Source organism: Pristiophorus japonicus, chromosome 3 (genome assembly GCF_044704955.1).
Source record: "Pristiophorus japonicus isolate sPriJap1 chromosome 3, sPriJap1.hap1, whole genome shotgun sequence".
NCBI lineage: Eukaryota > Metazoa > Chordata > Chondrichthyes > Pristiophoridae > Pristiophorus > Pristiophorus japonicus.
Window position 1 is genome coordinate 110883098 of NC_091979.1, and position 27632 is coordinate 110910729.

The 27632-nt window shown below is 43.1% G+C and overlaps 1 protein-coding gene across 7 annotated transcripts in view; it reads right to left on the minus strand.

Annotated features, from left to right (window-relative positions):
- The window catches only part of ubr3 (ubiquitin protein ligase E3 component n-recognin 3), a 439870-nt gene that overhangs the window by 261386 nt on the left and 150852 nt on the right, over window positions 1-27632 (minus strand). For 5 of the 7 annotated variants that reach the window (XM_070875676.1, XM_070875681.1, XM_070875677.1 and 2 more), the window contains 3 exons: window positions 21901-22071; window positions 8354-8386; window positions 7400-7863 (listed from right to left, as the gene is read on the minus strand). In XM_070875676.1, coding sequence (XP_070731777.1) covers window positions 7400-7863; window positions 8354-8386; window positions 21901-22071 — 668 coding nt within the window. The remainder of the gene's footprint in view (window positions 1-7399; window positions 7864-8353; window positions 8387-21900; window positions 22072-27632) is intronic. The other 2 variants (XM_070875678.1, XM_070875679.1) reach the window with 1 other exon arrangement.

Below are 27632 nucleotides of genomic sequence, written 5' to 3' on the forward strand. Positions count from 1 at the left end.
TTTCTTTCAATTGTTCCCAAATATGAACCCAACTGGAACTCAATTCTCTTTCACAGCAGCAAAGATCTGATGCTCTTTTCATCGAAAATCAAGAGGCCACACTGATCGACAGGAATTGTGATAATCATGATATGTCCTGTTGCACAGTTCTAAAAATTGTGAAACCTTAGTAGATAATGCAGGTAAATACGTAAGTATCAACCACTGGAAAGGATGAGACAAATATTGAATAATGGTTCTGAAACTGAGCATCATCAAGGGCACTTCAACTGGGTTGAAGGTGGCCTTGATCGAACAATTTAGAGCCCCAGAAAAACTCACTTTGATCAAAGTATGGTAAAAAAATCAAATCACAAACTGAAAATTCACTTAAGCATAATTAAAAACAGTGCTAAACATTATGAAATTGCAATTTAAAAAAAAACACAAAATGAGTTAATTCATAAAATCATTACACTAAACTCATTTTTTCTGTATACAGAGATAAAATAAAGATTTGCTACCAATAATAGAAAGCAAAGACCAGAAACATTGTTTAGCTCAATAAGCAGGGGGTGGATAAGCACTTAAGCATGATGGCCTCCTTATAAAGTACTAAAATCTTTGAGAGAGACACCAACTCAAATACATTTCCTCCTAATTTAATGTTGACATGTTGAACTCTATCTAGAAATTGAACAATGATGGAATCACATTTTCTAAATTAAGCTAATTAAGGGACGTGATTTAAGAAATTTGGATGAAAGTGAAGTCGTTATGATCTAATTATCTAATAAATGCAAGTCTTAACTCCCACAAAAAATACTATTGAAAAAAACATCTGAAGCTCTACTCCCCATTGTTCACAGGCACCAGACAACAGTGGAGGCTGAGCACTTGGGGCAGGGTTTCAAGAAACAAACTTAACATTTTTGACAGGAGTTCGAATTTTCAGCTGCAGGGCAGGCATTGCTCTTGGCACTGAGGTTTCGTGCAGAAAGACCTGAAACTTGTGTAAAAAGGGGGAGACAGCATTCCATTTTCCTACTAAGAAGCCAAGCACTTGCCCTTTTAAACGGATATTTGAGCAACTCTTTATGAAACACAACATTTCTATGGTGATAGAGCAAAATTGGTCTTTGGCCCAGGGCCTCTCACCATTGTCCCTTTCCTCTCCCCACCCTGTCCTGCCCTTCACACTTCCTCCATTTCATGCTCTCCATTTCTCTATGCAATGTAAAGAAATGGGTTCTGGCCCAGTACCACCACCCTTTATCTTCTTTCTATTGCTCCCCCTCCTGTTACCCTGTCCCCAGAGTCTTCTCCCATCCCAGCTCCCTGCACCCATCTCCATTCTAACTCTTAGTTCCCACCTCCCTTGCACTTTAACTAGTTATCCCATAACTATATACTCTGCTTGACCCAAATACTGGGCCTGGTCTCAACTCCTTGCATGCACAGGAGATCAACTAATATTTCAATAATAATGCATATGGCATGCACTTCGTGTGTCACAAATTTACATTGGGGCCAATTTTAACTTCACCTTCCTGGCAGAAAACGGACGGGATCGGATCAGCCACCTGCTTTATTTTACTCTCCATTGAAATCAGTAGAAAGCAAAACTGTGTGGCGTGCAATAAAATGGCCGACCGATCCGATATCATCAGCTTTCGGCAGGCGAGATAGGTTAAAACTACCCCCACTGTAAAATATTACGTCAATATTTCTACTTGTCACACCACTAGGCACCACCGTGTTATCTTTTCTGCACAAATGTGATGGGGTCTGGAGCAGAGTGGTTTAGCGGTATCCAAATTGAGCGTCGATGAGAAGGTGCCACTTAATAGCATTATTGATGACTCCTTCCATCATTTTACTGGTCAATAATTGGCCGGATTAGATTTCTCCTGTTTCTTTTTGTGGACAGGACAAACCTGGGAAATTTTTCACATTGTCGGGTAGATGCCAGTGTTATAGCTACACTGCAACAGCTTGACTCGGGCGACAGCTTGTACTAGTGTGCAGGCCTCAGCACTTAGCCTTCGCTGTGCCCATTCATATCACATGACATGAACTGAATTGGCTGAATACTGGCATCTATAATGGTGTGAGACTGGGGACCTTGGGAGAAGGCAGAACAGGATCGGCAAGCTAGCACTTTAGCCAAGGATGTTTACACACACCAGCACTGCAACTTGCGTGTACGTGCTGGACTCTACCATGATTCTCCTGGCGCCTGAAGTGGAGTTCTTGGGAAGGAGGATTGCGGCGGAAGGCATCAGGCCCACCAACATGAAGATGGAGGCCACCAAGAACGCACCGAGGCCACAGAACGTGACAGAGCGCCGGTCGTTTCTGGAACTCTTGAACTACTTTGGTAACTTCTTACCGGATCTCAGCACACTGTTAGAACCACTGCATGTCTTACTAAGAAAAGGGGGTGAATGGGTTTGGCCAAAAGCTAAGAAAATGCCTTTGTAAAAGCGAGAAAATTGTTATGCTCAAGCAAATTGCTTATGTTGTATGATCCATGTAAGCGTTTGGTACTAGCATGTGATGTGTCGTCATATGGTGTTGGGTGTGTATTGCAACAAGCTAATGATAACGGGAAACTGCAACTGGTTGCTAATGCATCCAGCAGTCTGTCTAAGGCTGAGAGAGCCTACAGTATGATTGAAAAAGTGTTAGCGTGTGTCTATGGGGTAAAGAAAATGCATCAATACCTGTTTGGGCTAAAATTCAAATTGGAAACTGACCATAAGTCACCTATATCCCTGTTTTCCGAGAGTAAAGGGATAAATACCAATGCATCGGCCTGCATCCAGAGATGGGCGCTCACGTTGTCCACATACAACTACGCCATCCGCCACAGGCCAGGCACACAAAACTGCGCCGATGCTCTCAGTAGGCTGTCATTGCCCACCACAGGGGTGGAAATGGCGCAGCCCGCAGATCTAGCCATGGTTATGGAAGCATTTGAGAGTGAGCAATCACCCGTCACTGCCCGGCAGATCAAAACCTGGACAAGTCAGGACCCCTTATTATTTCTAGTCAAAAGCTGTGTGCTTCACGGGAGCTGGTCCAGTGTCCCAGTGGAAATGCAGGAAGAGATAAAGCCGTTCCAGCGGCGCAAAGATGAAATATCTATACAGGCAGACTGCCTTCTGTGGGGCAATCAAGTAGTGGTCCCCAAGAAGGGCAAAGACACCTTCATCAATGACCTACACAGTACCCACCCAGGCATTGCAATAATGAAAGCAATAGCCATATCGCACGTGTGATGGCCCAGTATCGATGCGGACTTAAAAGTCCTGCGTTCACAGATGTAATACATGCTCGCAGTTGCCGCTAAGTTTATGGTCTTGGCCCTCCAAACCGTGGTCAAGGGTACACGTCGACTATGCAAGCCGGTTCTTGGGTAAAATGTTCCTTGTGGTTGTAGACGCGTACTCCAAGTGGATTGAATGTGAGATAATGTCGGCTAGCACGTCCGCTGCCACTACTGAAAGCCTGCGGGCCATTTGCCACTCACTACTTAACCAATGTCCTGGTGAGCGACAATGGGCCATGTTTTACCAGTGCTGAGTTCAAAGAATTCATGACCCGTAACGGGATCAAACAGGTCACATCTTCCACTGTTTAAACCAGTGTCCAATGGTCAGGCAGAGAGAGCAGTGCAAACCATCAAGCAAGGCTTGAAGAGGGTAACTGAAGGCTCACTGCAGACTCGCCTATCCCGAGTTCTGCTTAGCTACCGCACGAGACCCCACTCACTCACTGAGATCCCACCTGCTGAACTGCTCACGAAAAGAGCACTTAAGACAAGGCTCTCGTTAGTTCAACCTGATCTACATGAACAGGTGAGCAGGCGGCTTCAACAAAATGCATACCATGATAGTGCAAATGTGTCATGCGAGATTGAAATCAATGATCCTGCATTTGTATTAAATTATGGACAAGGTCCCAAGTGGCTTCCCGGCACTGTCGTGACCAAAGAGTGGAGCAGGGTGTTTTGGGTAAAACTTTCAAATGGACTCATTCATCGGAAACACTTTGACCAAATCAAACTCAGATTCACAGACTATCCTGAGCAACCCAACTTGGACCCTACCTTTTTTGATCCCCCAACATACACACCAGTGGCAACCAGCACCACGGTTGACCACGAAGCAGAAGCCATCATCCACAGCAGTCCTGCAGGGCCCAACACACCAGGCAGCCCAGCAAGGCCAGCTGCACAGCAGCCCAGCGAGGGCCCAACAAATGATTCAACAACACCAGCTTTCACACCGAGACGATCAACCAGGGCAAGAAGAGCCCCACATTGAAAATAGTTACACTATTAACTTTGGGGGGCGGGTGTTGTTATATATGTGGACTTGTATTTACTCTGTATAGCCACCAGAGGGCTCATCCCCTGGAGTCCCAAGGGATCCCATAATCCCTTGGGAGCACAGGTATTTAAAGAGCATTCACAGGTTGGAGAGGCACTCCAGACACCTGCAATAAAAGACTACAGTCACACTTTACTTTGAGCTCACAGTGTTCAGTCTGACTCTTTCTCCATACACGACAACCTGGACATCTTTGAGTGCTCTGTTCTTGGCCCAGGTGCATCTGTCTTACAGGGACTTTCTTTCTTCCCACCGCCCTCCCCCCCATAGTCTCCCTCTCCTCCTAAAGAGGATGATTTCTCTCTCCCCCACAACACTGTCTTTCATTCTCTCCCCTCACACCATACAGGGTCTTCCACCCACCGCCCCCACCAGAAGGTTCCCATTAATCCACTCCTCCCACCCCAACAGGGCCTCCCTCATTTCCTCCCTCCTATCTAAAGTGGATTTGTCTCTCTTTCTTAGACTCACTGACCCTTTTTCTTTTTATGTGACAGGATTACTTTCTCAACAGAGTCTCTCGTCCTCTTTTCTACCCCTTCCAATGCTCCAGTACACTTAAGATTGAGGGGGACCTGGCACATAGAAAGGCAAAGCACTGGGGAGAAAGATGCAGGCCTGCTTGTATGCAGGTGCAGCAGAATCTCTGGTCAGAAGCACCTGAGCCTGGAATACTCAGCACTTATAACAGATGCACCTGGGTCAAGAACAGAGCACCCTGGGCAAGAAAAATAAACTGAAGTTCGAGGCAGTGATCAGATCATTAGTCACCAAGGCCCAGGAGTTTGGAGTCACTAATGAGAGGGACAGACTGTGTGGAAAGGAGCTAGCCTGGGAGCCAGGTGTCGAGCAATAGGCCAGAGGGCAAGCTAGCAACCAACAGATATTTCTTCTTGGATTTGATTGGTCCCCATTAAATAAGTATTTGGCAGTAACCAATAAGAGGAGATACCCACAAGCTCAGGTTTAGTGGTTTATATGGTACCCATTGGCCAATTGCATGGGGGGAAATGGTAATTTAGCAACTTAATATATGAAGAGAGAAAACTGCACACAAGTGTTCCTTGAAAACCTCAAATGAAAAACTTTTTTTGTAGATTTTCTTGCTGTATAATTTCAGCATTCAACAAATACATTTACCAACAGCAGAGACACATGACAGCCTGAAATTAGGATTAATCAAATGAAATAAAGCACTATTGCTCAAATAGTTCGCTTTAATTCATTTTTCGATTTCAAGTTAGGATTTGGTAGTAATGCAAATAGATTGACCAATAATCAGCAAATGATGACTCGATATTAGAACTATATTTGGTACAGACTTCGCCATAGAAAATTCTAGCAAAATGAGTACAAGTTTGTCTTTAGTTCCTTTCAGTTCTTGCAATGCCTATAGATTTCCTTGCGTTACCTAAACTTGGCCTGGTTGTTAATAGAGATCCCGAATAAGACGACATAAACAAATTCTGACAGATTCCATTCAGTTCAGTAATTTTTCCTGACAGCTTATGGGGTAGACACAGTAAGGCTGCAAAATACCAGCAGCAATTTGGCTTCTCCTTTAGTACAGTGTTGGTTTCTATGGCAACAGTCAATTTTGTGAGTGATACCACCTTTGACTTTGTCTATAGGTCAGGGCAGCAAAAAATGGGTCATCACCACCTCCTTATTGCCCATTCCATTTTCATTACTACTAAATCTAGTTTGAAATCCAAAATTGAATTAAAGCACGTCTATTTGAGCAACAATGCTTTGTTTGAAATGATTAATCTTAATTTCAGACTGTCATATGCCTCTGTTGCTAGTGAATGAGTTTGTTGAATGGTGAAATTATACGGACAGAAAATCTGCAAAACAAAACTGAATGATAGCTACAGATATTCAAGTCCAAATGCTTGTGTTTGTCTCTCTACCATATTTGTAAATTGCAGAATTTTGCTCCTATTGCAGAGAAAAATGTAATTGCAGTAGAATAGCAGAGGGTTTTTTTTTGAAAATGCAAGCAGTTTAAAAATAAAATTTATCTCTCCTTTGAATTCCAGTATAATTTGAGACAATTTTTTTTTAAGCTATTGATTGAATCACTTTTCTATTCCAGTTGTTTTAATAATACAGCTACAACAGAAATGCTGGCATGCACTGCAGGTGTGTCAACATCTGAAAGAGATGGGCCTGCTGTGTACATCTAGCATTTTCTATTTCAGATTTCCAGCATTTGCAGTTTATTTTTATTTTCATCATGTCTACTTGGCAATTCTCGCCTCATTTGCAATTTACAGATATGTAATCTAAATTATCACGTTGAGTGCAATATATTTTAAGTAAAGCTACCTTTTTGTATTGCAAATAATGATGATTAGGATTTATACTGAAGCTGATAATCGCTAAACTTGTCTTGCTTATTATAACCAAATGTGGTTATAGTCACTAGAAAGCACAAATTGTTTTATTACATCGACAATCAACTTATTTGAACTTCTTGAAGCACCACTGGATTTCGGAGCCCCACTACTGCAGAGACGCTTAATATACAAAATCTACTTATAATCTGATTTGCTCCAAACAAAATAAAAGCGCTCATGGCATTTATGCCAGTATTCCTTTCATTTTTAATAGACTTTTAAAAATGTCAAAATAAATAGTTACAAACTTACCTTTGCTTTGGGCTATCATCCTCCTCTACAACCTCCCGCTACCCTTGCTGGAAATATTATTGCATTAACTTCACCTGGCCTTACATAATGCAAATTATTTATATCATGATGTGGTCAATATTGTTTACCATGGTACATCAGCACATTAAGAACTTTTATGCTCAAGTGCAAGCAATTTTTTTCATTCGATTCTTTTTTATCAAGGTGTACAATTTGAAACCCTTAAAATAAAGATAGGATGCAATTAAAATTTCCAGATGTACTGTTCAAAAATAGGAAATACATGTAAATTAGGAGCTTTATCTTCTTTAGTTCTGTTTTTAAGTTCGATTCCGTCAAATCTACACATACTTCCAGATAAACATTTACCTTTCTTCTTTATCCAAAGCTTTCTTATCTGCTGAACTATTCTTCTTAGGAGGTACAGGCGGTGCCACCTTCCTACAGATCTCCTCAATGCTGCACTTGTTCTGCCGACTCCGTGCTGCAGTTTTTATTAAAATTCTTTCTACAGCTGTTGTCCCATCGCCATGGCTTTGTTGCATTGGGTCCAACCTAGATGTAGACTCTGAATCTTCTAACCAGAATGGATAGTAGGAGTTTTGTTTTCCTGAGAGTTTATAATGGAGTTTGATAAGGAGAGAAAGCATACTTTCTCTGACTTCCAAAATGGCTGTGGTAAGTTGTGGAGTTGAACTAGGAGCAGTCCACTTTGAGGTCTTTGGTCTAACATCTGCATTCTGAATAGCGTTGTCACTGTTGCGATTTATAATCTCTTGAAACTTCCGTCTACGTTCTGCAACTAAACTGAAGACCTGAGCTGTATTTGAACTCTAGAAGAGAAATGAAATGAAATTCAAATTCTTTGCAACAATAAATTAAAATGAAGAGTTTAAGTATCAGTGAATGCTCTGCTGGAACATGTAGCATTGAGGTAGATTATTAACTTGCTGTACACGTGTTGCCAATCTGCCATCAGTTATAGAAACAACCTGAATTTTATTGCTATTGAAATCTATGGCATTGGAAAACCGGATGGCCAATCCTCAACACCAATTTCAAACCCAAGCAGCAAGTTGAAAGCAGGGGGGGGGGGGGGGGGGGGGGGGGGGAAGAGCATGGAGGAGGGGTGGAAGAGACTGTATCCCCGGAAATGAATTGGTGCCTTAAAAGGTTTACGGTGGTGTTAAAGGTTATTTTAAGCAGCACTCAAGATTTTATTTTGTTTCTTCCAGAATGTATATTCAGGAAGTGAATTCTACAACACTACGCACAAGTACTTTGACAGATAGGTTATTCAAAGCAAGACAAAAATTGAAGTACCTCTCTGTTGAGAGCAGTGGCCCTTCTTGACCCCTATCACATGGAAGAAAGACAGGAAAGTTGATGTAAAACATAGAATTGATAGTTTTAAAAGGAAAAAAGGTACAATTTTTCAAAATATGCCCCACGGTGCAACATTTTTCTTCCATCAACATCACTGAACATAAATTTTGCTCAGGTGACAAATATAGTTCCAAGCTTTTGTGAGTTTATATAGACTGTGTGGTAATAACCTATGTAACATTAACAGAAAATCCCAGTGTGATATTGAAAGGGCACCAAAAAGTTCCTGAGTATCTTCTCTAAGCAGGCAACAAATCTGTTTCAGAAAACATTGTTATTTCTGGTGCCACAAATCCACAATACAATGTGGATTAACACAAATGCCTAATCCCTTTGATTTCTCAGCACTTCTTCAATCTCACCTTCCATATAAACTCTTCGATACTTGCACAATGCCACTCACTTGATTGTCATCACTCAAGGCTCACATCCTGATGCCCATTTCCAATTACTTACTCATCTCCTTCCTCATATACATCCCCCTGCCAATTTCCTTCCCAAAACCTAATTCTTCTATCATCTTTATCTAGCGCTGGAACAAAACAACCCCTCCAACTTCCTCACTGGTACCCATTCAACTTCGAGCTCCCTCTTTTGGCCTGCTACCCACACTGACATCTATTCCTCCATTAATCTATTCCAGAATTATTTTGCCTCCATCTTCAATGTCTTCATCCCCACCAGATCCTAGATAGTTTCCCACCCTCTGGAAAAACCTTCATGAACTCAAGTCTGCAAGCTGCATATTAAATCACTGGACATACGAGGGCTGGGTTGTCCACTAGCAGATCTGGTTTAACCAGCTCTTGCAATGTTGGTTCTCAATGTGCAGTCAAATCCTCCCAGTACTCTAGGATCACCATGGATAGCAAGAATGCACTTCTCCACCCAAAAACATCTTCTTCGAGCTCCACTGCCCAAAGACTTCCATCTTAATTTCTTCACACAAAATGCACATAGCTCAATGACAAGTTTGTTTCCAAAACTGAGGCCATCCATTTAACAGCATCTGCCTTCCTGCCCTTCTAGCTCTCCCCCAGTCGAATCCCCTTCCTCTATACTCTGTAGCTTCTGCCCTAAAACTAATTTTCTCCACATAGCCCACCACATGCTCTATTGGCCTCCTTCCAGCCTGGCTCCAAACCAAATAGCTTCTCTTTGTTAAATCTATACTGACTGACAAAATCAACCCATCCCTATTTTCAGCTATTGTCCCACCATTTTCAAAACTGTTCCATCAACCTCTTCTTAAATAATGAATATGGATTTATGAAAGGGGAATCATGCTTGACAAATCTAGAATTTTGGAGGATGCAACTAGTAGAGTGGACAAGGGAGAACCAGTGGATGTGGTGTATTTGGTCTTTCAAAAGGCTTTTGACAAGGTCCAACATGAGAGATTAGTGTGCAAAATTAAAGCACATGGTATTGGGGGTAATGTATAGACGTGGATAGAGAACTGGTTGGCAGACAGGAAGCAAAGAGTAGGAATGAATGGGTCCTTTTCAGAGTGGCAGGCAGTGACTAGTGGGGTACCGCAAGGTTCAGTGCTGGGATCCCAGTTATTAATATACATTAATGATTTAGACAAAGGAATTGAGTGTAATATCTCCAAGTTTGCAAATGACACTAAGCTGGGTGGCAGTGTGAGCTGTGAGGAGGATGCCAAGAGGCTGCAGGGTGACTTGGACAGGTTAGGTGAGTGGGCAAATGCATGGCAGATGCAGTATAATGTGGATAAATGCGAGGTTATCCACTTTGGTGGCAAAAACAGGAAGGCAGAATATTATCTGAATGATGACAGATTAGGAAAAGGGGAGATGCAACGAGATCCGAGTGTCATGGTACATCAGTCATTGAAAGTTGGCATGCAGGTACAGCAGGTGGTGAAGGCGGCAAATGGCATGTTGGCCTTCATAGCGGGAGGACTCGAGTGTAGGAACAGGGAGGTCTTACTGCAGTTGTACAGGGCCTTGGTGAGGCCACGCCTTGAATATTGTGTACAGTTTTGGTCTCCTAATCTGAGGAAGAACATTCTTGCTATTGAGGGAGTGCAGCGAAGGTTCACCAGACTGATTCCCGGGATGGCAGACTGACATATGAAGAAAGACTGGATCGACTAAGCTTATATTCACTGGAATGAGAGGGTATCTCATAGAAACATATAAAATTCTGACGGGATTGGACAGGAAGAATGCGGGAAGAATGTTCCCGATGTTGGGGATGTCCAGAACCAGGGGTCACAGTCTAAGGATAAGGGGTAAGCAATTTAGAACCGAGATGAGGAGAAACTTCTTCACAGAGAATTGTGAACCTGTGGAATTCTCTACCACAGAAAGCTGTTGAGGCCAGTTCATTAGATATATTCAAAAGGGAGTTAGATGTGGCCCTTACGGCTAAAGGGATCAAGGGGTATGGAGAGAAAGCAGGAATGGGGTACTGAAGTTGCATGATCAGCCATGATCATATTGAATGGTGTTGCAGGTTCGAAGGGCCAAATGGATTAGTCCTGCACCTATTTTCTATGTTTTTATGTTTCTAACCCATCCTCAAACTTTTTATTTTCTCAAACGATCTCAGCCTAAACATCCCCTTTCTCACGAAGGTTGTTAAATGCATCTTTCAGCTATGCAAACAATTCTCATCATTCTCTGTTCAGTTTCCACAGCATTGAGACTGATCAAAGTCAGCATCAAAAGGTTAGACAGTGGCTGGCTATTCAGTCGTAACCTTTCTGCTGCTTTTCGTATTCCTTTTTTTTTTAAAAACAGGCCATCTCTGCCTCGTCTCTCTCATGGTTTCACTTTCATGTGTTACAATTTAGTCACTACATCTACTCAAAATAATTTCTCCTCTTGTCAGAGTAGGAATCGCAGGATAGCTCAGATGAATACGTGGCTTGAGCAGTGGTGCAGAAGGGAGGAATTCAAATTCCTGGGACATTGGAACAAGTTCTGGGGGAGGTAGGACCAGTACAAACTGGACGGTCTGCACCTGGGCAGGACCGGAACCAATGTCCTAGGGAGAGTGTTTGCTAGTGCTGTTGGGGAGGAGTTAAACTAATATGGCAGGGGGATGGGAACCTATGCAGGGAAACAGAGGGAAATAAATGGAGTCAGAAGCAAAAGATAGAAAAGGAGAATAGTAAAAGTGGTGGGCAGAGAAATCCAAGGCAAAAAACAAAAAGGGCCACATTACACCAAAATTCTAAAGGGGTAAAGTGTGTTAGAGCGACAAGCCTGAAGGCTTTGTGCCTCAATGCGAGGAGTATTCGGAATAAGGTGGACGAATTAACTGCGCAGATAGCAGTTAACGGGTATGATGTCATTGGCATCACGGAGACATGGCTCCAGGGTGACCAAGGCTGGGAACTCAATATCCAAGGGTAGTCAGCATTTAGGAAGGATAGACAGAAAGGAAAAGGAGGCGGGGTGGCGTTGCTGGTTAAAGAGGAAATTAATGAAATAGTAAGGAGGGACATTAGCCTGGATGATGTGGAATCGGTATGGGTGGAGCTGCGAAATTCCCAAGGGCAAAAAACGCTAGTGGGAGTTGTGTACAGACCACCAAACAGGTTGGGGACAGCATCAAAAAAGAAATAACGGATGTGTGCAATATAGGTACAGCAGTTATCATGGGCGACTATAATCTACATATTGATTGGGCGAACCAAACTGGTAGCATTGCGGTGGAGGAGGATTTCCTGGAGTGTATTAGGGATGGCTTTCTAGACCAATATGTCGAGGAACCAACTAGAGAGCTGGCCATCCTAGACTGGGTGATGTGTAATGAGAAGGGACTAATTAGCAACCTTGTTGTGCGGGGCCCCTTGGGGAAGAGTGACCGTAATATGGTAGAATTCTTTATTAAAGATGGAGAGTGACACAGTTAATTCGGAAACTAGAGTCCTGAACTTAAGGAAAGGTAACTTCGATGGTATGAGGCGTGAATTGGCTAGAATAGACTGGCAAAGGATACTTTAAGGGTTGACGGTCGATAAATCCCCGGGGCCTGATAGTCTGCATCCCAGAGTACTTAAGGGAGTAGCCCCAGAAATAGTGGATGCATTGGTGATCATTTTCCAACAGTCTATCGACTCTGGATCAGTTCCTATGGACTAAAGGGTAGCTAATGTAACACCACTTTTTAAAAAAGGAGGGAGAGAAAATGGGTAATTATAGATCAGTTAGCCTGACATCAGTAGTGGGGAAAATGTTGGAATCAATCATTAAGGATGAAATAGCAGCACATTTGGAAAGCAGTGACAGGATCGGACCAGGTCAGCATGGATTTAAGAAAGGGAAATCATGCTTGACGAATCTTCTGCAATTTTTTTGAGGATGTAACTAGCAGAGTGGACAAGGGAGAACCAGTGGATGTGATGTATTTGGACTTTCAAAAGGCTTTTGATAAGGTCCTGCACAAGAGATTGGTGTGCAAAATCAAAGCACATGGTATTGGGGGTAATGTACTGACGTGGATAGAGAACTGGTTGGCAGACAGGAAGCAGAGAGTCGGAATAAACTGGTCCTTTTCAGAATGGCAGACAGTGACTAGTGGAGTGCTGCAGGCCTCAGTGCTGGGACCCCAGCTCTTTACAATATACATTAACAATTTAGATGAAGGAATTGAGTGTAATATCTCCAAGTTTACGGGTGACACTAAACTGGGTGGCAGTGTGAGCTGTGAGGAGGATGCTAAGAGGCTGCAGGGTGACTTGGACAGGTTAGGTGAGTGGGCAAATGCATGGCAGATGCAGTATAATGTGGATAAATGTGAGGTTATCCATTTTGGGGGCAAAAACACGAAGGCAGAATATTATCTGGATGGCGGCAGATTAGGAAAAGGGGAGGTGCAACGAGACCTGGGTGTCATGGTTCATCAGTCACTGAAAGTGGGCATGCAGGTACAGCAGGCGGTGAAGAAGGCAAATGATATGTTGGCCTTCATAGCGAGGGGATTTGAGTATCGGAGCAGGGAGGTCTTGCTGCAGTTGTACAGGGCCCTTAGTGAGGCCTCACCTGGAATATTGTGTACAGTTTTGGTCTCCTAATCTGGGGGAAGGACATTCTTGTTATTGAGGGAGTGCAGTGAAGGTTCACCAAACTGATTCCAGGGATGGCTGGACTGTCATATGAGGAGAGACTAGATCAACTGGGCCTTTATTCACTGGAGTTTAGAAGGATGAGAGGGGATCTCATAGAAACGTACAAGATTCTGACGGGACTGGGCAGGTTAAATGCGAGAAGAATGTTCCCAATGTTAGGGAAGTCCAGAACCAGGGGACAAAGTCTTAGGATAAGGAGTAGGGCCATTTAGGACTGATATGAGGAGAAATTTCTTCACTCAGAGAGTTGTTAACCTGTGGAAATTCCCTGCCGCATAGAGTTGTTGATGCCAATTCATTGGATATATTCAAGAGGGAGTTAGATATGGCCCTTACTGCTAAGGGGATCAAGAGGTATGGAGAGAAAGCAGGAAAGGTGTACTAAGGGAATGATCAGCCATGATCTTATTGAATGGTGGTGCAGGCTTGAAGGGCCGAATGGCCTACTCCTGCACCTATTTTCTATGTTTGTAGCTGTACAGTCAGCTCCAATGTGTCCTGGCCTCTAACTCTTCCTTCCTATTCATCATTTGTGCAACCCTATGCAATATCATCCACAAGCACAGGATCAGCTTCTGCATGAATGCCAACGATGGTCACCCCTGCATGTCTGGCAATTCAAGGCTGTTGCTGTAGTTACCCCCACCTTCCCCCCCGCACCCCCCCGACCACCACACCCCCGCCAGGCTCTTCACTCAAACTAAATCAGATAATACAAAACCTCAGTTGAATCATAAAATCATAGAAATTTACAGCATGGAAGGACGCTATTTCAGCCCATTCTGTCCACGCTGACGAACAAAGAGCTATCCAGCCTAATCCCACTTTCTAGCTCTTGATACCTTTCCAGGTACTTTTTAAATGCGGTGAGGGTTTCTGCAGTGAGGGTTACTTTCAGACAGTAAATTCTAGACCCCCACCAGCCTCTGGGTAAAGAAATTTCCCCTTAAATCTCCTCTAAACTTCCTACCAATTAATTTAAATCTATGCCCCCTGGTTGTTGACCCCTCGAAGGGAAATAGGTCCTTCCTATCCACTCTATCTAGGCCCTCATAATTTAATACACCTCAATCAGGTCCCCTCTCAGCCTCCTCTGTTCCAAAGAAAACAAACCCAGCCTGTCTAATCTTTCCTCATAGCCAAGCTTTTAACCACAATCTTAAGTTGGGTTAAGCTTTTTACCCAATCAGGTCTGATGTCAAGCTAGCCTTCCCTGGAAGATTGTCCATTTATGCTCCTATTTCTCCCCTTACACTGCTGAAGCTGTAATCCATCCCTTGGAACATCTTTAAAAAAATACTTTAGAAAGAGAGGCTGAAAGGCGAAATTGCTCAGCAACCAAATTTTTTTTTTTTAAATCCGAAATACAGTCAAGCACCTTCACCTCTAAATCCGGAATATATATTTAAGAAATAACATTTTGAACTTTCATTATTTGATCCTTACAGCTTTGAGACAGAGGTAGATTCTTGGTGTCTTGTTCAATTAAGCTTTTCCGACTGAAAATAAACTCTGTTGCCCATATCCTAACTCGCACCAAGTCCCATTCATCCATCTACCTCTGCCCTACATTATAACAAGGAGACAAGTAGCAGGATAGCTAAATAGCTGGCTTCAAGACAGAAAGCAGAGAGTTCGGAGCCAAGAGGTTGGGAGGCCACAGAGGTTGGTGGGGTGAGTTGGTGAGTAGCTCTCTTTTCTCTATTTCTTTTTTTAAGTAGATTTTAAACTAGATAAGGCTAATTAGAGGGATGGCAGTGCAGCTCAGTCCCATGGAGTGCACATCCTGCGGCATGTGGGAAGTCCTGGGCGCTTCGCGCAGCCTAGGCAACCAAGTGTGTAGGAGGAGGCTCCAGCTTCAACTGCTCGAGCTCCGTGTTTTCGAGCTGGCGCAGCGGGTGGAGTCAATACGATGCATCTGCAAGGCTGAGAGTTAAGTGGATAGCACGTTTCAAGAGGTGGTCACCCCGCAGCTTAAAGGCGTGCAGGTAAAGGGGAAGTGGGTGACCACCAGACGTAGTAAGTGTGCTAGACAGGTAGCGCAGGAGTCCCCCCGTGAGTCCATCTCGTTTTCAAACCGATATTCACTTCTGAGTATCGGTAAGGACGATGGTGCCTCTGCAGAGTGCAGCCAGAGCCAATTCCAAGCACTACGGATGGCTCAGCTGCACAGGGGGGGAGGGACGAAGAACAAAAGAGCCCTACTGATTGGGGATTCTATAGTTAGGGGAACAGACAGGCATTTCTGCGGCCATAGACGTGACTCCCGAATGATTTTGTGCCTGCCTGGTGCCAGGGTCAAGGATGTCACAGAGCGGACGTAGGGCATCCTGGGGGGGTGGGGGGGAGAAAGAGGGAGGGTAAACAGCTAGAGGTCGTGGTCCAGATCGGGACCAACAACATAGGTAAAATGAGGGATGAGGTCCTCCAGGAAGAATTCGGGGAGCTAGGAAGAAAATTAAAGGGTAGGACCTCAAAAGTAGTAATCTCCGGGTTACTACCGGTGCCACGTGTTAATGAGTATAAGAATAGAAGGATAGAGAGGATGAACACGTGGCTGGAAAGTTGGTGTAGAAGGGAGGGCTTTAAATTCTTGAGGCATTGGGACCGCTTCTGGGGAAGATGGGACCTATGCAAACCGGACAGGTTGCACCTCAACAGCGCCGGAACCAATATCCTCACGGGGAGTTTTGCTAGTGCTGTGGGGGAAAGTTTAAACTAGCTTGGCAGGGGGATGGGAACCCGAGAATGATATCAAAAGGGAAGGAAGTAAATAAAGTAGAAATTGGATAGCAAGAATCTGGAAAGTGAATCTGTAAGACAGAGGAAACATGGCTTATATGTAATAAGCAAGGAGGTCTTCCTGTGCTGAATGGTTTAATGCAAGAAGTATAGCGAATAAGGCAGATGAGCTAAGAGCACAGGTACACACTTGAGAGTATGACATTTTCGCCATTACAGAAACATGGCTGAAAGAGGGGCAGGTTTGGCAGATCAATATTCCTGGCTACAGGATTTTTAGACAAGATAGAGAGGGAGGGGGGGGGGTAAAAGCGGGGGTGGGGGGGCGGTGCGGTACTGATTAAAGAAACTATTAGTGGTGAGGAGGGATGATCTGTTAAAGAGATCATCAAATGAGGCCATATGGGTCGAATTGAAAAATAACAGAGGGGCGATCACACTGCTGGGAGTGTATACTCGACCCCCAAATAGTGGGAGGGAGATAGAAGAGCAAATATGTAGGCAAATTGCTGTGAAGTCTAAAAACCATAGGGTAGTAATAATAGGGGATTTTAACTATCCAAATATTGATTGGGACAAATATAGTATGAAGGGTATAGAGGGTGCGGAATTCTTGAAATGCATTCAAGAGAACTTTTTTAGTCAGTATATAGCAAGCCCAACATGAGTGGGGCCAGTCTTGGATTTAGTTTTGAGGAATGAAGCTGGGCAGGTTGAAGGAGTATTAGTGGGGGAGCACTTCGGTGCCAGTGAGCATAATTCAGTCAGAAACAAGTTGGTTATGGATTAGGACAAGAATAGGTCTGGAATAAAAGTTCCGGATTGGGGAAAGGCTAATTTTGCAAAGTTAAGGCGTGATTTGGCCATAGTGGAGTGGAAACAGCTACTTATGGGTAAATCAGTGTCGAAACAGTGGGAGGCATTCAAAGAGGAGATCTGGAAGGCTCAGACCAAACATGTGCCCTTAAAGAAAAAGCTGGGAAAAATAATTCTAAAACCCCCTGGATGTCTAGGAACTTACAGGGGAGGATTAAGAGAAAAAAAGGGACGCATGTGTCATATACCAACGGCTAAATACTATAGAATCTTGAGGAATATAAAAAGTTAAGAGGCAAAATTAAAAAGGATATTAGGAATGCTGAGAACGCACGAGAAATTCTTGGCCAATAAAATTAAGGAAAACCCTACGATATTTTATAAATATATTAAGAGTAAGACGATAACTAAAGAAAGGGTGGGGCCTATTAGAGACCATGAGGGTAATCTTTTTGTGGAGGCGGAAGATGTTGGTAGGGTTCTTCACAAATATTTTGCATTTGTTTCTACAAAGGAAAGGGGTAATGCAGATACTGCTATCGAGGAGGAGTGTGATATTCTGGATGAAATAAATATAGTGAGAGAGGAAGTATTAAGGGGTTTAGCAGCTTTGAAAGTAGATAAGTTCCCAGGCCCGAATGAAATGCATCCAGGCTGTTGAGCGAAATAAAGGAGGAAATAGCAGAGGCCATAACCATCATTTTCCAGTCCTCTTTAGATCTGGGCATGGTGCCAGCGGATTGGAGGGTACTGCTAACGTAGTTCCCTTATTTAAAGAAGGGAGAAAGGGATAGGCCGAGTAATTACAGGCCTGTCAGCCTAATCTCAGTGGTGGGAAAATTATTGGAAAAAATCCTGAAAGACAGGATAAATCTGCATTTGGAAAGGCAAGGATTAATTAGGGACAGTCAGATTTGTTAAGGGAAGATCATGTTTGACTAACCTGACTGAATTTTTTGAAGAGGTAACTAAGAGGGTCGATGAGAGTAGCGCGTACGATGTATATATGGACTTTAGCAAGGCTTTTGATAAGGTCCCACATGGTAGACTGGTCATGAAGGTTAAAGCCCATGGGATATGGGGCAAAGTGGCAAGTTGGATCCAAAATTGGCTTGGAGATAGGAAGCAAAGGGTAATGATTGATGGATGTTTTTGTGACTGGAAAGATGTTTCCAGTGGGGTTCTGCAGGGCTCAATACTGGGTCCCTTGCTTTTTGTGGTAGATATCAACCATTTAGATTTGAATATAGGGAGTATGATTAAGAAGTTTGCTGTCGACACTAAAATTGGCTGTGTGGTTGATAATGAAGAGGAAAGTCATGGGCTGCAGGAGGATATCAATCGACTGGTCAAGTGGGCAGAGCAGTGGCAAATGGAATTTAATTCAGAGAAGTGTGAGGTGATGCACTTTGGGAGGGCTAATAAGGAAAGGGTATACAAATTAAGCAGTAGGCCACTTAATAGTGCAGATGAACAAAGGGACCTTGGAGTGCTTGTCCACAGATATCTGAAAGTAGGCCAGGTGGACAAGGTGGTTCAAAAGGCATATGGAATGCTTGCCTTTATTGGTCGAGCAGGGAGGTTATGCTTAAATTGTATAATACTTTGGTTAGGCCACAGCTGGAGTACTGCATGCAGTTCTGGTTGCCGTATTATAGGAAGGACGTGGTTGCACTAGAGAGGGTGCAAAGGAGATTTACTAGGATGCTGCCTGGAATGGAGAATCTTCGTTATGAAGACAGATTGGATAGGCTGGGTTTGTTCTCATTGGAACAGAGGAGGTTGAGAGGAGACATCATGTACAAAATATTGAGGGGCCTGGACATAGTGGATAGTAAGGGTCTATTTCCCTTGGTGGAGGGGTCTATTACAAGGGGGCATAGTTTTATGGTGGAAGGTTTAGAGGGGATTTGAGGAGGGGCTTCTTTATGCAGAAGGTTGTGGGGATCTGGAACTTGCTGCCTGGAAGAGTGGTGGATGCAGAAACCCTCGCCACTTTTAAGAGATGGTTGGATGACACTTAAAGTGCAGTAATTGGGATTAGACTGGATGACCTGTTGTTGGACGGAACAGATATAATGGTAAGTACTGCAGGGAATAGAATTCAGCCAGGGTGATCTCCTGGACTAGTGTCGATCGCCTGGATGGGTCAGAGGAATTTTCCCAGATTTTTTCTCCCTAAATTGGCCTGGGTTTTTAATCTGTTTTTTGTTTCTCCCAGAAGATCACGTGGCTCCGGTTGGGGTGGAGTGTAGATGTTTTCAGTACAAGGGTTGTCGCAGTTGTGTGAGGCGGACTGGTTGGGCTGGGTGCTCTTGTTCATAGGTTTATATGTAACTTTTCGGGCTGCTGACCAAGGGCTGTGCGGCTCTGTCGGCCGGCGCGGACGCGATGGACCGAAATGGCCTCCTTATGCGCTGTAAATTTCTAGGTTTCTACGTTTCTTGGGGATAAAAGGTAGCTATTCAGTGGCAGAGGGTGGGTGTTCCACAAGGATCAGTGCTGGGACCACTGTTGTTCACAATTTATATTAACGGTTTAGACTTTGGAATAAAAAACACTATTTCCAAATTTACGGATGACACCAAATTGGGGACGTCAATTCTGAGGAGGACTGCAACAAATTACAGGAGGAGGACATTAATAAATTTGCAGAATGAGCATATAACTAGCAAAGTGAAGTTCAACACAGATAAATGTGAGGTATTACATTTTGGTAGGAAGAATAGGGAGGTCACTTATTACTTGGATGGTGCGAGTCTCGGCGGGGTAGAGGAACAAAGAGACCTCGGGAGCACAAATCACTAAAAGCTGCGATACAGGTTAGCAAGGCTATAACAAAAGCAAACCAAGCACTAGGTTTTATTTCTGGAGGCACAGAATTGAAAGTAGGGAAGTTATGCTAAACCTGTATCGAACCTTGCTTAGACCACTAGAGTACTGTGTACAGTTCTGGTCACCATTTTATAATAAGGATATAGAGGCACTGGAGAGAGTGCAGAGATGATTTACAAGGATATCATCAGAAATGTGAGGGTATACACATCAGGAAAGGATGAACAGGCTGGGTCTATTTTCTGTTGAAAAAAGGCGGCTGAGGGGTAACCTATTAGAGGTCTTTAAAATTCTGAAAGGTTTTGATAGAGAGAGAATGTTTCCACTTGTGGGGAAGAGTATAACTAGAGGCCATCAATATAAGATAGTCACCAAGAAATCCAATCGGGAATTCAGAAGAAACTTCTTTACCCAGAGTGGTGTGAATGTGGAACTTGCTACCACAGGGAGTGGTTGAAGCGAATAGTATAGATGCATTTAAGGGGAGGCTAGACAAGCATATGAGGGAGAAGAGAAGAGAGGGCTATGCTGATAGATTTGGATGAGGAAAGACAGGAGGAGACTGAAGTGGAGCATAAATGCCGGCATGGACTGGTTGTGCTGAATGGCCTGTTCCTGTGTCGTATCTCTTATGTAATTACCCTGTGCTCACTGACCTACATTAGTTTCCAGTTAAACAATGCCTCGATTTTAAAATTCTCTTTTTTTTTTTTAAAATAAAATCCCTCCATGGCCTCACCCTTCCCTATCTCTGTAACCTCCTCCAGCCCTATAACCCTCCGAGATATCTGAGCTCCTCCGATTCTGGCCTCTTCCGCATCCCCAATTTTAATCACTCCCCCAATGGTGGCTGTCGAGGTCCTAAGCTCTGGAATTCCCTCCCTAAACTTCTCTGCCTCACTTTTGTATTTTAAGACCCTCCTTAAAACCTACCTCTTTGACTAAGATTTTGGTCATCTGGCCTAATATCTCCTTATGTGGCTCGGTGTCTTTTTGTTTGATAACTCTCCTGTCAAGTGCCTTGGGATGTTTTAATATGTTGAAGGCGTTATATAAATGCATGGTATTGTTGTTAAAAATGAGGATAACTTCATAAAAGTAGGTCAGGTGATTTAGAAAGTATGCCTATATTCTAGATACAAGAATTAAGGGCAATATAGTTATGTTTATAACAACAACAACAACAATTCTGAGTGTTGTTGAAGGTCAGTTCTAATTACCCATTAAATTTGGTTATAGATAATTGAACAATTGTAAACAGACTGGCTGAAAGGCAACATCGACTTTTGATAAGGGCACCCTTAAATCAAGTTGCCGACGTAGCCGGTTTACTCAGTCAAGTTTCAAATTGGGTGCAAAAGTAGTCAGGAGACTAAAAGTGTGGAACTGGTGTAAAACAATCTGTGCTTTGAGTTAAGAAGAATGAACTTATCAAATTGAAATTAGATGATAATTTGATGGACTCACTCTTCATTCTAATGTTTTGATCATCAATTATTAGTTTCAGACGACAGTACATGGCATATCGATCATTATTTAACGGTTACAATACAGCTAGTTTATAAATGCTGTTCCTTTGTCTATTAAACTCCAGCTGAAGTACTATGCAACAGATAAGATGCATACACAACTAAGGCACGTCACTTTCTGCCTTCAGCAGATCATTCAATGTAATTGATTAACTTGAAAAAATAAAGAACATATTATTGCCGAAGTGTCATTTTATATCAAATTGAAAAGCTTTGGAGATAATATCTGAGTATAATTTTAATTTCTGTATGCATCTCAACTTCTAAATTCAATACTGAGTAAATTTATTTTATGGGCCATGCAAACATTAGAAACAGATCAACAGCCATGCACAGGTCACACAAATGATGTAAACTGTAAGCGCAATACTTGAGAAAACATTAACAATTTTTTAATTTCTGAACAACTATTGGAAAATATAAAAGCTAAACCATCTCAACTTATACACACTAACCTGTACAAAAGAAGAGGTATCCGAGCTAGTGCTAGCAGGTGGCTCCCTGGTCACTTCAGGCGCCGTCTCCGGAACTCTGACTCGCACATAGTTAATGACATGATTCAGATTTGTTGCTATGTTGGTCCCATGGAACCAACTATCAGAACATCGCTCTTCACCAAACATTTCCTACAAGAAGATGCGATTATAAAATTAACTACATTTTTTTCAGTAAAAACAGTTGAACATGAATGAGAGTTGCAATTAGCATTTGTGGTAAACCAAAATTGTAAAATTACAGGATCAGGCATACCCTAGTAAAAAAAAAGTTCAGCATTTAACATTTGTCACTTCACTCAGGAGGGACTCAGGATATTTATTCAGGATAAATTAAAATCCATTCATAAAATCGGTAGGAAGTCCTGCTTGTATCAAGTGCTGGAAGTCGGTCAGTATTTATCTGCTAGTAATATATTAAAAGTCCTGCATGTAACACACACTTCCCTATATTAAGTTTTGACTACGAGCTTAATTATTCATACATTGTAACATTAATAATGGGAACTCCTATGTCAACATTTAGTTGCCACACTATTGGCTCAAAGTAAAACAGCAACAAACAGAATTTAAGAGGAAGTGAATGCATCAAAAGCAAGGCAAGTGGCTAGAAAATAGTGAGAAACTACCAAAGACTTATGGAAACAATCAATTTTGAATGACCACTCAGGAGAATCTACCAACAATTAAAAGTAAGTGAGCCAATTGAGTCACAAAACATTTTTGAAGAGATTTTCATCGGTCATTTCGTCCCTCCAAAACAAAAAGTTTTTAAACAAAATAATTCAAAACATTTTTCACAATATGATTAAATTAAATTTACCCCAATAGATTTTCCACATTTTTATTTTAATGTGCGCAACATCAGTATCAAATAGTGAAGAGAGATGGTCATTTTTGTAAAATTAAATAAAAGTGGACTGTTAAGCATATTAGCAATATTTTTTCACTTTCTAAAAAACTGAACAATTTTGAAGAATTTTCTGAAATGTGCTATTTAGCGAAAAAAAACCTCTAAAAGTGGTCCCCTTGATGAATAGCTTTCTCTTGCTTATCATAAGCAGTTCAGCGTTCTCATTTCCAGTTTTTAAATTAAATGAACTGCTCTGGCACATCATTACGCGATTCCCATGGAATAGCTGTGTCATCAAAACCATTTTCTGAGACACAAATTTTTAAGCACTACTAAAACCTGCAGAAATAGTGAGGTGCAAATTCAAAGCGTGCCGGAGACAGAGGCTCATCTGAAATTGGTTCTCGGTTCTCATTTTTATAATATAGGCGAGCTACCTGCACCAGTTGGACCTTCAAGAATCAGCTCACCCGACTGACATCGAGGATCAAATTTGGACCTGCTGTATCGCTAAAAGTCCTGGGAGGTGGGACAGAGGAAAATGCAGGAGGGCTGAGTGCAGTCTGGCAGCAGCCCATAGTAGTGCCGTGGAGCTGAGAAGAGCACTCCTACTCCTCCCAGCTTTACAGAAGGGGAAATTTTAAAAACTATCATTTTTTTCAGGAGAACTTTAAGGACCATTGTTTAGGCCACTGTAGAACTGGAAAAATTAGTTATCGCATGCATGGTGCATGCCTCATTTAACTTTTCCCGCATTTTGCAGAAGGGTGCTGAAACAAGCTCAGAACTCTTCTTTGCATATTTAAACTAATCTACTGATCTCAGGCAGTAGCCAGGGACACCTAAAAATGCGAGAACGATATGGCGGCTGGCATACTGTCGGCACAGCTTAGATGCATTACCTCACACCCAGAAATTGGTTTACATTGTAGCCCTTTAATGTCCAAAAAGCAGCCAAAGCGCATACCAATTTCTACCTGTGTGTGTCCCAATAACTTTTGCTGAATGTGGCCCTCGCCAAGTGCCAGGAGGTTGGATCAGACCCAACATGCAAAATGAGTTTGACACCGCCTGTCAAAAAGGATAAAAGGATTCGATAGAGTAGATACAGATAAACTATTTCTTCTGGTGGGGAAAATGCAGAACAAGGCGGCACTATCTTAAAATTGGGGCTAGACCATTTACGAGTGAAATCAGGAAGCACATTTTCACACAAAGGGTAGCGGAAATGTGATATTCTCTCCACCAAAAGGCTGTGGTACTTGGTTAATTGAAATTTTCAAGACAGAGAAATTGACAGATTATTTATTAAACAAGGGTATCAAGGGAGATGGATCAAAGATGGGTAAATGTAGTTGAGGTACAGATCAACCATGATCTAACTGAATGATGAAACAGGCTCAAGGGGCCGAATTGCATGCTCCTGTTCCTATGTTCCCAGGTATGCTAGAATGCCACCTATCTCGGAGGACCCGGGTAAGTTGGATTTGAGTCTTCTATGCTTTGTATTTCCCATCCTAACACCCCAAGAGAGGCATCGCCAACCTTAGTGTTGGACCCCCTGACTCAGGGCCCAGCCGTCCAAACTTACTTACTGAGGTGCAAACTGTTCAGGCGCTAACTTTCCCGCCGTCACCATTATCGCCCCAAAAACATCAAAGCCGAAAATGAAGCCCATAAAGTTTAATTGTGACAGAAAAGCCCTCTAAAATAGATTGTAGAATATCGCGACACCCTGGTCCATTCTGCAGTCAACCCCTCCCCTTCCCACAGCACCTTTCCATGCAGGTGCAGAAGACGCAAAACCTGCCCTTTTACCTCCTCCCTTCCCACTATGCAGGGCCGCAAATACTCCTTCCAGGTGAAACAGCGATTTATTTGTACTTCTTTCAATTTAGTATACATTGGGGAGATCAAGCGTAGATTGGGTGACCGCTTTGCGGAGCACGTCCGTTCAGTCCGCAAGTGTGACCCTGAGCTTCCGGTTGCCCGTCACTTTTAATTCTCCACTCCATTCCCACTCTGACCTCGGTCTCCTTACACTGTTCCAACGAAGCACAACGCAAGCTCGAGGAACAGCACCTCATCTTTCGTTTAGGCACTTTACAGCCTTCTGGACTCGACATCAAATTCAACAATTTCAGAACAATCTTCTCCTTGTCTCTAACGGGAGATGGTCATTATTCCACTATTCACACCCTCCCCCTTTCAGTGCTCGTTGAGAATCTGTTAATCTGTTCTTTCCGAACACTCCAATTCTGACGAAGGGTCATCAACCCGAAACGTGAACTCTGCTTTCTCTCCACAGATGTTGCCTGACCCGGAGATTTCTTGCATTTTCTGTTTTTATTCTAGATTCCAGCATCCACAGTATTTTGCTTTTGTTGTAGAATATCATACTATTTTTAGTAATGAGGCATTATTTTCCTTCTGTAAATTTTTGTCCAGCCTTCAAACAACAACTTGTATTGAAATAGCGCCTTTAACGTAGTAAAATGTCCCATGGCGCTTCAAAGGAGTATTATGAGATAAGAAATTTGACACCGAGCTGTATAAGTAGAAATTAGCACAGGTGACCAAAAGCTTGGTCAAAGAGGTATGTTTTGAGGAATGTCTTGAAGGAGGAAAGAGTGGTAGAGAGGCAGCGAGGTTTATGCAGGAAGTTCCAGAGTTTGGGGCCCAGGCAACAGAAGGACGCTCAAGGGATGCTCAAGAGAGCAGAATTAGAGGAGCACTGACATCCCGGGGGGCTGTGGGGCTGGAAGAGATTATGGAGATAGGGAGGGGCGAGGCTATGGAGGGATTTGAGAATAAGGATGAGAATTTTGAAATTGATATGTTGCTTAACTTAGTCCAATGTTGGTCAGCAAGCACAGGGGTAGTGGGTGAGCGGGACTTGGTGCGAATTAGGACACGGGCAGCCGAGTTCTGGATGACCTCTAGTTTATGTAGGGTAGAATGTGGGAAGCCAGTCAGGAGTGCATTGGAATAGTCAAGTTTAGAGGTAACAAAGGCATGGATGAGGGCTTCAGCAGCGGATGAGCTGAGGCAAGGGCGGAGATGGGCGATGTTACGGAGCTGGAAATAGGCGGTCTTCGTTATGCTGCGGATATGTGGTCGAAAGCTAATTTCAGGGCCAAATATGACACCAAGGTTGCGAACAGTCTGGTTCAGCCTCAGACAGAAGTTGGGGAGAGGGATGGAGTCAGTGGCTAGGGAACGGAATTTATGGCAGGGACCGAAAACAATGGCTTCAGTCTTCCAAATATTCAATTGGAGATAATTTCTGCTCATCCAGATGTCAGAAGAGCAGTATGGCAATTTAGAGACTGTGGAGGGGTCGAGAGAAGTGGTAGTGAGGTAGAGCTGGGTATCATCAGTATACATGTGGAAACTGACTGATGTCGCATGTAGATGAGAAATAGGAGGGGGCCAAGGATAGATCCTTGGGGGATACTAGAGATAACGATGCGGGGGCTGGAAGAGATGCCGCGGCAGGTGATTCTCTGGCTACGATTAGATAGAGAAGAATGGAACCAGGCAAGTGCAGTCCCACCCAGCTGGACGACGGTGGAGAGGCGTTAAAAGAAGGATAGAGTGGTCAACTGTGTCAAAGGCTGCAGGCAAGTCAAGAAGGACAAGGAAGGATAGTTTGCCTTTGCCACAGTCACAAAGGATGTCATTTGTGACTTTAATGAGAGCCGTTTCAGTACTTTGGCAGGCATGGAAACCGGATTGGGGGGATTCAAACATGGAATTGCTGGAAAGATGGACACGGATTTGGGAGGCAACAACACGTTCAAGGACTTTGGAGAGGAAAGAGGTTGGCGATGGGATGGTAGTTTGCACAGAAGGGTCGAGAGTTGTTTTTTTTTAAAAAAGGAGAGAGGTGGTGACGGCAGATTTGAGGGAGAGGCGGACAGTACCTGAGGAGAGAGAACCGTTAACAATGTCAGCTAACATGGAGCCAGAAAAGGAAGTTGGGTGGTCAGCAGTTTGGTGGGAATAGGGTCAAAGGAGCAGGAAGTGGGTCTCATGGACATGATGAGCTCAGAAAGGTCATGAGGGGAGAACGGAGAGAAACTGGAGAAAGATATGAGGTCAGGGATAGGGCAGGGGGTGTCCTTAGAGGAAGTAGGTTATGGGAAGGAAGGGAAGAGGCAGAGGTGGCCAAACGGGTGGTCTCAATCTTAGAGACAAAGCAGTCCATGAGATCCTCACACATTGTCGGAGAGGAGGGTAGAGACTGATGAGGGTTTTAAAAAGACGGTTAACCGTGGAGAATAGAAGCCAGAGTTTATCTTTACATTCCCGAAAAGTGAGCGATTTTGGCAGACGAGAGGAGGACATGATAGTGCTTTATGTGGTACAGCCAGATCTGGCGGTGAATGGCTAAACCAGTTGGCCACCAGATCCGTTCAAATCTGCGTCCCTTGGACTTGAGTAGCGAAGATCAGGGCTGTACCAGGGGGAATGAAGAGAGTAATTGTTTTAACAGGACTAGGGCATCAAAGATGGTGATGAGAGTGTGATTGAGCAGATCGGTAGCTGCAGAAATGTCATGGTGAACAGCGTTCAGCTGAGACCAAAATAAACTAAAGGCTAAAATTCCACGTTTAAAAAAAAACACACATGGAAACACCACTTACAAAATCTTACTAAGTGTTGTAATTTTCAGTTTTAATTGATTTTTCTCCTCAAAAATGTGGGGTTTTACTCTTCCTTCTGCAAAATTTATAGTTTTAATCAATTTACATAATTTCCTGCAATCTGATTTAAACTTTGATGAAATTTGGTTGGGTCTATTTCTTGAAGCATAGAGATATAATACCTAGTGAAG